The sequence below is a fragment of the Andrena cerasifolii genome, chromosome 6 (assembly GCF_050908995.1).
Source record: "Andrena cerasifolii isolate SP2316 chromosome 6, iyAndCera1_principal, whole genome shotgun sequence".
Taxonomy (NCBI): domain Eukaryota; kingdom Metazoa; phylum Arthropoda; class Insecta; order Hymenoptera; family Andrenidae; genus Andrena; species Andrena cerasifolii.
Window position 1 is genome coordinate 16,747,013 of NC_135123.1, and position 10,977 is coordinate 16,757,989.

Sequence of the window (10,977 nt, forward strand, 5' to 3'; positions counted from 1 at the left end):
TTCATACTTTGGATATTTTATTAAAATATACATTTCATCCAAAATACAAAAGGAAAAGATGTATATACAATTGTGTTTCGAAGGTCCTGCGCAGTAATGATAATAACAACGATTACAATAGCAATAATAATAATAAAGTAATTGCAGTGTAATAACATATTCGCAACTTTTATAACTTTCGTGTATAGCTTGATAAAGAATTTCTAAAGATCCATGCATATATTGTTGAACAAACGATTCCTCCTTTCTTTGCCATTTCTTAACAAAAGAAATGTTCTCATCGAATTTTCGAAATGCATTATTTCGTTGAAAATAATAAATATTTGTAAAATATCCTGCTATTTGGTAGAATACAAATTCCATTATTGCCGAGCACAGTATACAATGTATTTAACGTGGAATTCAAAATCCGGTCACCACATATTCTTATTAAGAGCTCTAATTATTATTAATCGCTGAACGTTCACGTAATATAAGAGAGCATCTATACCCGTATTTTATCGATAATTATTCAGTTTAATTTGCATCTAAAACTTCGAATTATAATGAAAGTTATTTTACATGATATGTGTTACATCAATTTCTAATTTTGTACCCTTCGTCTTAAATCAATGTTTAATATTGTCTCCTGCTGAATTTGCATAATTATAGGCAGTTGATAATTCTTCAAAACGGCTCCTGGGTAGATTAAACGCACTTGATGCACGAGCAACCAAATTCAACTGTACACAATAATACATACTTGAAAGTACTAACGACTTCATTTCCATGAATTAGTTCGTAACTAAGAAACATTGATTTCTTTTTTCCCTTTGATTACTCATACATAACATGTTCAAAAGCATTGAAGCTCCATCTCAAGATGTTCACTAATTTGTAGATCAATTTATAAAATATTTATATGTATTGTTTTCTCAATATATATTTATGTATCTCTTTTATCTAACAGCAAGAGATAATGAATTAGAAAATGTATCTAATTCTTCATAGATATTTAAATATTTGAATTAATTAAAATTTCTTTGGCGATGCTTGCCCAAATGGTGACACCATAGTATTGATTTCTAATCGTTTTCCAACTATAGGATCATTTATTCTATAGTAATCTATAAATATAATCGTAAAATGTGGTTTTAGATGTTTTTACAATTGAGATTTCTTGTTTTAAATGGTATGCAATATTACTTTTATTCCAAAATATGATCGACATAAGATTTCGTTTTTTTTTTCTCGTTGACATCAACTCCAAGGCACTAATAAGGCCTTTATTCTCCTCGGATGCGATAGAAATCGAAAAAAGTTTAAAATATAACAAAATCGTGGGAGACCCTCATGATGGTTTTCACTAATTTAATTTCGCGACTATCGGAGTATATGTTAGAAATAAATGTATACCTCTTCCTATAAATTCGAATAAAATCTTACAAAGTTAGTATTTTAAAAATGAGAAAAATATGAATATTTTAACATGATTAGATGTTATCAAATCAGCAATATCATTCAACAGATTTCCTTTAATACTGTTTCACAAAAAATGTTCGAAATCATTACTATACTAATTATTGCAATTGTCTTTAAGTAAAAAGTCGAACGATTGCCTCGTTAGTATGTCATGTAAAACGTGAAGAATGATAGCGTACCTTTGTTTTATCATTAACGTTGTTACTCATTGATAATAAAACTTGAAAAATAGTAGGGCATAGTAATCAGGCCGTGTTTCGAAACAGAAAACGGGTGATACTTTTGCACGTTAAGTAAACAAATAAATGATGATTCGTTAATGACAATATGAAAAGAAAATATCAATATAAAAGTTGACTATCAAAAAGAAACACAAATGAACGTGCACAATATTAAACTAAACCATTAAAAGGTGTCTCCCACTGCTTCTTCTCTTTTCACGATATGTTTGATCACAGTTATGTGCAGAATGAAATACAATAATGCAATAATAATACGAAATGATGATTCGTGCTATTAGCCACTAGATTTTTACAATAAAAGTAAATGCTAGGGACTAAATGAAGGGTTCGTGCGATAAATAAGTGTCTCTATGCTTTACTAATTGTAAGAGCTAGTAAAGTATAGGATATTCCGTGAACTCCTAAAACAAAAGAGTCGATTCGATCAAAACCTTTTAACTTTACATAAACTCGTCGAATATACTCTTTCCTTAAATACGTGTTCCGTTTTAAATTAAAGCTAATGTACACGATTGACGATTTAGCCTACACTAGAACCGATGCGTTTATGCCGTGCGAAAACCGACTATTTGGCTCGCACATTATACGCTCGTGTTATTAATTTTATATTAAATTTTACTATTTACATCTTGTTAACGCATTCGGTACTATTGGCTCCTAAATAAGCAACAATAATCTTGATACGATACAAGTTGCGCAGCAATAACAAAATCTGCCGATTGCGTTACAATGTTCCCCAACGCAAGTGTTGCTTGTACATAAAGAAAAGTTTATTTAAACAGTCATCAGAATCTTTTACTTTTCAACTTTACGGTCGCATTGAATGATGATACTTATGATCGTTGAATCGAAATCAGTACGTTTTTGTATAAACCTAATGACGAATGTCTATAGAATACATTCAAGTTAACACTTGCGTTTAAGATCATGATGTATATACAAATTTTGTATTTTCCCCTTACCCACCATGAGCCATCGTAATAATACATTTGTAAAATACTAGATTCCCAGCACTGTTTCCAACTGATATCTGATTATAATAGTGTGAATTTGAGTATATATTCTTAATCTGTCGCTAAACTCTATTAATTCAAAGATAGTTAATGCGGAATTCTTAATTGACTGTGCATATTGTTACTACATTTGATCGAAGAGAAATTGAAACCTTTCGAGAATGAAATGCATTGTCCCCGCAGAACAAAGGATTAATTTTCAATAACGCGCACACTGATAAATTTCGAATACCTTGAGATTCATAAAATATCAATAATTTACGTTTCGAAATATTACCGTTTAATATAAAATACTAACATGAGCGTATTTATAATCGAACAATGTTTTCCATTATGTGAAAGAATTCATTTTCCATACATATTTGTGCATGCATGATTTTTCTATCATACCTTGTACAATGAAGTTAATTCTCTGATGGTGATCTTACAAGTAAATTACTGATCCTAGAGTTATGACGGAAAACTTGATTAATATAAATAAAATCAGAATTTAGGATAATCAAAATATTTACCTCAATGAAATTGTGTTTGCATTCGTACAGCTCTAATCAGTCATCGAATAATTAATAGTTAGAGACCAATATAATCAGAACTTCTGAGGAACCATTCATTTAAATGTTCATGGACGAAGTGAGGAAATCACAAGAGTGTTCACATACATGATGTACCAATCGACAATCGCTTATCGGTCATTACAACCATCAAGGCCATTCGGACATTTGTACAAAAACATCGTCAGAAATAATTCTGACGTTGTACATATTAACATTTTCATTTTATAATACTAGCTCTTTCCTTACTCTTCTCAGATAACATATCTCGGTACTTCAAAAATTAATTTTTAATTTAACGACAGTAAAATCTGTCGACGAATATTTCCTGCTATAAAAATTTACAGTCTCAATGATTCTAATAAACAGAATACATACTACGCGATAAAATAAAGTTACACATTTTACCTATTATTCAACAGCAAAACCACAAGTCTCTTCTACTGCTTGTGTCAGCTTATCAAGCATTTTTTGATAACACGGATAACTTTCTGGAATATCTATTCTATTGAAACAGGTATGCGCTTTTGGTAAATTTTCACTCGGCGCATCCACTGCGTGAATCGTAAACAAACGCGGTCCCGCGGCTCCTGTTGACCCTGTAAAAATATGTAAATAACACCTAACAAGTTAAAGAAAGGGAAAAGAAGAAATACAAGAAAATAATTCGATTTGATCGCATGAGTCTTCTTACCTTGTAAGGCTTTGAAACCTTGCAAAGGGACTCTAGAACTTCCAGTAACGAACTGCAGTAATCGTGCTCTCATTTCTTCTCCGTAAGATTCCACAATTTGCCAAAACCATTTCACCACAGGCGTGTCGGGTGTACAATGCTTCAATCGCGTGTGCATCTTCCAGTCATTAATATCGATCGTTCCTAAGCCACCTATTACCAGCTCCAATTCTCTTTCGTCGAACGGTCTTAACAATTGTGGTGGGATTAGTTCATGGAATCCTTTTTGTAATGCCAGAAATTGTTGTTCAATTCCTCGCATAAAGCGATAATTCACGTACAAACGGACATATTCCTTTTTATTTTCTTCGGTGACAGGAATGTCTTTACCACCTGGTTTTAATTCGTGATTTTTCAGTACTCCGAAGCTACTATGTTCTACCGAAAATGTAGCGTCCAATACTCCATCTATACTGTTCTCTCTATTAACAAAATCAGTATATTTTATCGCGCATCTCTCGAAGATTATAGGTCCTAGATTATTTGTTTACTTACAACATCCACGTAAGGCTCCTGTGTAACTCTGGATCAACTCCTTCTATATCTGTGAGAGTGATGGCTTTGTTAAGCAACATTTTGTAAAACGGAGTTGTAAAACCACCATCTATATGATGACCGTGGAAAACAGCAATCCCTATTATCCTGCCAGCGAAATGGAAGTACGACAAGTGTTCTGGATTTATCCCCGAATCTGGATTGATTTGAAGCGTATAATTGTCATCTCTAGAGTATTGAAACAGTCCGTATTGTGGGTTCAACATTTCGTGCGACAATAAATACAACCACTCTCGTGCTACTCCGCCATAATCAAGGCCCTCTTCGCCGCGGAATTTCACCATAAGTCTTTTGCGCATGTCCTTCGGTCGCATTTTCATTATTAATCTGTATGACTCCTAAACAAGCGATTAGGTATTTACAAAATTTCCATTATAAATGTGTGTCAGAAAATGACATAAATTTCACAATTCGTAGGATGACTTTTCAGTTTCTCTTTAACGTCACTTCTTCATTAGCTTCACTAGCTTTAAGCTATTAACATAATTGAACACTCACCTCAAATATTTCATTCCTTGATACTTCCAGCCGGCAGTGTCCACTTTGTGGCTGAAGAGCATTCAATTCTGCTCTTAAACATTTCAACTTTGCCACTAAATCTCGTTTATACTTCGGCAGAAGTTCATTGTCCATTAGTTCCTTTGGCAATTCCGATACAGTCTGCGCATTTTGACTCGTTGTAGTTTCCACTGAAATTGAAATCACAAATTTATAATACACAATCGAACGAACGTATTATATCCATTAAAGACTAAATTCCGTTAATTACAGCATTGTGTTCTAACGAGCAACAGTCTTCCAAAGTGGAAAAGCATTTTGTGGGAACGTAACTGATAAATAATAGGAATCAACCACTGAACTATACACATACAGAGATAAGATAAAATTGTATAACGCATAAATATGCTTTTGTTTCATTTGTATATAGCATTAAGCAGATTAACTTGCTCGTGATTTGAACAGCCATTGATAATGTTGATAATTTTATGAAATCTATTTTTATGTTTAAAATTTCATTTTAAGAATATAGGTACTACGGAATTAAGGTATCGAACAATTTAAATATTAATCTTTAAACTTACGCGTCGGCGAATTATTGTTACTTCCACCTTCTGTTCTCGCCCTCTGTTGAACTACATTGCACGGAGTACTTGGCGATGCAGGCGTATCTGCTTCTGCGGATTCGCTTGCAACCGCGGCTGATTTAGTGGTATTACTTGTTGCTTGATTAGTAGTGTTGTTATTTTGTCGCCTACTGTCAATAAAATATCATTTTGTAATTCGAATCCAGTTATCGGAACACTTTCAGTCGGCACCAACTTACTTTAATAAATTGCTTATTATCTGACTGGACAATCTAGGATCTGTGAACTGCGTTGTCCTGTTGTTGTGATCGACAAAATAAACACGACCGCTTTGAGTTTGTCGCATTTCCCATCCGCTAGGTAATGGCCCGAGTTCACTTGCTAGTTCATTTGCTGGTAAATCACGAGGTATTCTAGGATCATGCCATGTAGATGAACCAGTTGGGACATGATAAAAATACACCTGACCTTGCTGCGTTTTTCTCATTTCTATAAACCGTTCGATTACTTAGCCCTCGTGTGTTAGACAGAGTGCTCTAATAACTGGATACTCACCATAACCCCGTGGTAAATCTGGGGGTTGCGGAGGGTCATACCTCCTCTCGTTATTAGGCATCGCGTTGTTCCTATTTCTATTACTTCGATTAGGCCTCCGTGGTTGACCATTATTGATGCTACGGTCTGGCCTAACATTTGCATTTTGATTGCCATTCTGTTCGTCGGTTGCTCTCACTGGTCTTCGCTCCCTGGATGATGCCGGCGTAATATTTCTTGTGTTGTGCTGGTTCTGCTGATTTCTGTTCTGCTGTTGGGTCGGCGTGTTTCTCGGTGTATTCGAAGCAGAACTATCTCTGCTAGGAGTTCTACTTGGCGTCCCTTCGCCATTCCATTCGGGCGTACATCTCGTAGGACTCTCAGTTCTCAAATTAGGAGGGCTCCCACTGCCACTGGGAGAAGTAGGTTCAGAAGAAGGAAGCGGCGGTGGCTCAGGCGTGGTTGGAATAATACCATTATTAGGCCTGTTACAAGAATCAAACTGTATAAATAAATTTGAAGCTAACGCTCGACAGCTCTTACGTGAAAGAACGTACCGAGCATTCGGACGAATCCATTGCGTAGTTCTAGTATAATGATTGACATAGTAGAGTCTCCCACTCTGAGTTCTTCGTTCTTCCCATCCATCTGGTAAATCAGTCGGGCAACTCAAGTCCCCGAGCACATCTACCACAGCGTTATGTCCCACTGTGTTACTCACAGCGCCGTTATGACCGTCCCGCGATAACAGAGACACAACGATTTGTCCCTTAACAACATCGGTGTCATCCGAGTGTGCTTTGCAGAGATCTAATCGTTGATCTATAAAATATACAAGCGATTAAGCATTATAACATTCATGATTCCTCTGCTTCGATAGAAGGTAACAATTACATCCTGTATCCTTGAGTCTTTGTATCGTATTGGATAATATTCGTACGCATCCAAGGAATCCTCCACCTTTCTTTTTATGAATCTTCTTATGATTCCACACTGATATCGTAATGCCATCATTTTTTCCAATATATCTACAAAATGATCGATGATTTACATATCTCCCAAACATAGAATTGCGATTACCGAAAAACAATTACAAGTCGTAATGCTGATTCCATTTGGGGTCTAAGGTTGCCTTGCACGTATCCGTGCTATGACATTGTCCTGAACCGTCAACTGTTATTTTAGCGAAAGGATCCGGCAGGCCTAAAATAAATCTTTTGCACATAACTGTTCCCATACAGATTTCACCTCCATTTTTTTTATAAATGATACTCACGAAACAGATCTTTCCTGGCAAGATTACGGGCACACAAAACTGTGAAATTTACATAATGAAATTACAAATGTTTCGTGTATTACATATAGCAGCTACAAAATAAAGTAATACAGTCGATGCAGAAGTAGCTTGGAAAAATTCGTCTTTAATAGTTTACGAAAGGCAGTGGTAGGGTAAACCAACCAGTGAATGACCGAATTGTTGAATCTATGGACCTTTGAGATTAATACTTGAATATATTTATGTATAACAACAAAACAACTGTTGAAATTCCATTTCAATTAATTTTTCTTGAAATTTCTATAAATATAATTACTTATTCTTATCGTAATTTAAGAAAAAAAACAATTATAAAATGCAAAACGTGTAGAAGCCCAGTAAATATAAAAATATAGGATATTAAAAGTGCAACTACACTCCATTTATAAACATATAATAATGCTTAAATTTATAATTGACATTTCTTTGCCTAATGATCATTCACTGGTACGCGGTCAATTACTGGTTGGGTTACCCTACAATGACAGTGAGTCGCAAAATTATTGATACAGAAGTTTGAAATAAGGAGCTAAGAAAAGTACCTTTCACAAGTTTTATTGCATAATATATAGCGTACACGATAAACTGATATAATAGTACAACAAAACACTGATACTTTGTATAAAAAAAAGTACAATAAAATATAAGAATTTCCTAGTCCTTTGATCTCTCAAAATTATTAGCATAAATTGTACATTCTGTAATGCAGTTAAATTGAAAGATCTCAGATGTTTTTATTTCTTATTGTTATGGTGACAATGCTGCTTAGTACATTGTTCGATGTAGTAAAAATTATATAAGCTGCGCTATATATTACAATGATTAAAAAAGTAAAAGAAACAGGTGTAGAAGTCAGACTTGGAGAATATCATAAATTAACAACATAAATTAGAAAAAAAAGGTAGAACAAAGCTTTGATATTACAGCACCATAAAAAAGTATTTGAGTATAATTGTGTGAATTAAATGTATGACAAGTGCATCAAAGGCATGGATGCAATGATCATGTTGGCAGATTAAAGGCATGCATGAGTAACGTGGATAGAAAAACATATTACAACCTATTGGCTGGGTACAAGATTATGCTTTGTAATAAAAGCAGATTTACTGCCCTATTAATCAACCTATCCTATGCCAATAATTTCGACTCACTGTACACATGAATCTCAGTTGCATAGAATTTCCCTTTCGAAGGCATATCAGCTTTATTAATCCACCTCATATAGAAAACGACGCTAAAGAACAATTTACGTTGTAATCAATTTAAAAAAAGGAAGAGAGAGAACAGAATTTTTTTTATTAGCCCTCTGTAATATGGAGCAGATCATAAATGTCTACACATTCAAGAGTTTTCAGGGCTTAAAACATAAGAGTGCATTAACAATACGCGATTCGAAGGAATATTAAATCCGTGCATGAATAGCTAGGCGTCTGACGTTTGTTAATTAGGCCTATTCACGTTCAATTTGATCGTCAGCTATATCCCCGATTGAATTAATCAACGTCCAGCCAGTTTCGACCGAAAACTGCTGGGAGCGATCGTGAGCCTACGGGACGTGCTAGACATTAAAGGAGTACTGTATACGGGCGTGACAAGTTCACCAAAATTAACGTCTTCGGCGTACGGCCTCCCGGAGTGCTCGCGGTGGGGTCTTGACCTCCGATAGGGAGTTGCCATAACCAAAGGACGAAAACCCTAGTGAAAGCTTTCTGCGTATCTCTTGGTCGTGTTACGCCTACGAGCAACGACGTTCGTAAAGGCCGCTTTTGACGTTTCTCGGATACGGCCCTCCATAAGGTTTACGGCGGGGCCATATTACCGAACACACAACAAATACAAGACACGAGAAGGATCACACAACGCGTGCTGGCTATCGGCCGACTTTCACACTCCTCCCGCGGCATTATCATCGTGATATCCAGATAAACTCACTCGTCAAACGAATCTTCATGGCCCCGTTCCTCCTGCTACCGCCCGGATTCGACATTTTCCACGCACATTTAACGCTTCCTACCGTACATCGGCACTCTAATTAGTAAATAAAACGGCTGCCTTCGAAGCGGCGGTGCAATCCGCACACACGCAACCATGCACAATCGACTGTTGCAGCTGATCGACCCTGCCGAGCGTATCGACCGGAGCCCCCCTTTCTCGAAACTTGAAACGCTCTCGAGATATATCGAATGCCGCTGCGCGATCCGTCGCATCGAACGAATGTAACGCTCCAAATTCTGCAAACTCTTTTACTCATTTTAGAAGCTTTCCAATGTGCAATGAAACTCGAACGACTGGTCACTTAGGTGTACTTACGTTTGGAAAAGAGGAACGGTTTATTTGGAGGATAAAATTGAGAGTTTCAGCTCTTTCGTAAAACAGAATGAAGCGAGACTATGAGGGAGAGTATTGGTTGCCTGGGTAAGAAATGTAGCTTTACTTTTTCCATAGGTGCAAACTTTTTCTGTTATATAAATCTGTTTGGAAATTCGATTTCTCGTGTTTAACGCCCCCTGTGTTTGAAAGATAGAGAATGCAAATCTGCAGGTTGTATGCACTTTCTCTCTACCTCTTTTGCAAATGCAAATTTAAATATGTTCTATGTCGAAATCTCTGGTAAAGTAAATTCGTGTTGCAATATTCCTCTTCGGTACTTGTATACGTAGATAGAATAACAAGGAGAATTGATTTGTGTAAATGCAAGTTATATGGTTACGTTAAAAATGAAATTTGGAGTTGCAATTTGTGTATGCAAATGTTTTTATTTTATCTTAAAGATAAATTGCAATAGTATGTCTAAAATATAATTATTGTATAACACAATTTATAACCACTTTTAAACTAGTATATTTAATGTAATTTTTAATCGACTTCAAAAAGGAGGAGGTTAGAGATTCGACCCGTATATATATTTTTTTAATTTTTTTTAATTTTTTTTATGTTTGTCCCCGCATTACTCCTCAGCATATGGATCGATTTCGATAATCTTTTTTTTATTATTTGAAAGAGGGCGGTGGTCCCATCCTACACTGCATCAATATTGGCCAAATATTTTGCCAGTTCTGGTTAATAATAAAGACTATTGTCACCTAATTATTATTATGTTACGTACGCACACGCATATCTCCTAAGCATGTTGTGTTAATATATATAAAACTAACAAGACAAAAAATAAAAAATTAAAAAAAATAAAACCGACTTCAAAAAAATAAAAATGCACTAAAAAGTAAAAAATAATTTCATCCCTTATTTAATCTACGACTCTCATATTTTTTAAGTCGGCGTCTCATCATTTGCACTGTGTAAATCTTGCGCCGTCTTAAAAAAATATGAGACTGGTAGATTTAATAAGGGATTAAATTATTTTCTACTTTTTAGTGCATTTTTACTTTTTTGAATTCGTTTTTAATTTATTTTTATTAATTCTGATCTTCGGCTTCAGACATGTACCTACAAAATTTGTATTTATGCGAAAGGCCCAATTCGCCGAAAAT

At 35.1% G+C, this 10,977-nt stretch overlaps 1 protein-coding gene across 5 annotated transcripts; it reads right to left on the reverse strand.

Moving 5' to 3' along the window:
- Smurf (SMAD specific E3 ubiquitin protein ligase) lies at positions 1–9,656 on the reverse strand. 5 transcript variants are annotated; one of them, XR_013085610.1, is made up of 13 exons: positions 9,422–9,610; positions 7,451–7,489; positions 7,269–7,377; positions 7,069–7,202; positions 6,732–6,996; positions 6,196–6,659; positions 5,880–6,129; positions 5,638–5,810; positions 5,054–5,244; positions 4,496–4,893; positions 3,962–4,422; positions 3,229–3,866; positions 1–3,160 (listed from the first exon to the last, which is right to left on the reverse strand). XR_013085610.1 is itself a non-coding variant. In XM_076815457.1 (13 exons), exons 1-12 carry the CDS (start codon positions 9,474–9,476, stop codon positions 3,679–3,681), a joined length of 2,727 nt encoding a protein of 908 aa, XP_076671572.1. In that variant the 5' UTR covers positions 9,477–9,610; the 3' UTR covers positions 1–3,595; positions 3,676–3,678. The 5 variants fall into 5 exon arrangements, 4 of the variants coding, with proteins under 4 accessions (XP_076671572.1, XP_076671571.1, XP_076671573.1 ...); XM_076815457.1 differs by having other exon boundaries at positions 1–3,595; positions 3,676–3,866; XM_076815456.1 differs by having other exon boundaries at positions 1–3,598; positions 3,676–3,866.
- Positions 9,657–10,977: the final 1,321 nt, after the last annotated feature.

Coding starts and splice junctions, on each gene's coding strand:
- Smurf (XM_076815457.1), bottom strand. CDS start 9,476: ATGTCGAATCCGGGCGGTAGCAGGAGGAACGGGGCCATGAAGATTCGT. Junction 7,378..7,450: donor TGCCAGGAAAGATCTGTTTC/GTGAGTATCATT, acceptor GATTTATTTTAG/GCCTGCCGGATCCTTTCGCT. Junction 3,867..3,961: donor AGGTTTCAAAGCCTTACAAG/GTAAGAAGACTC, acceptor ATATTTTTACAG/GGTCAACAGGAGCCGCGGGA.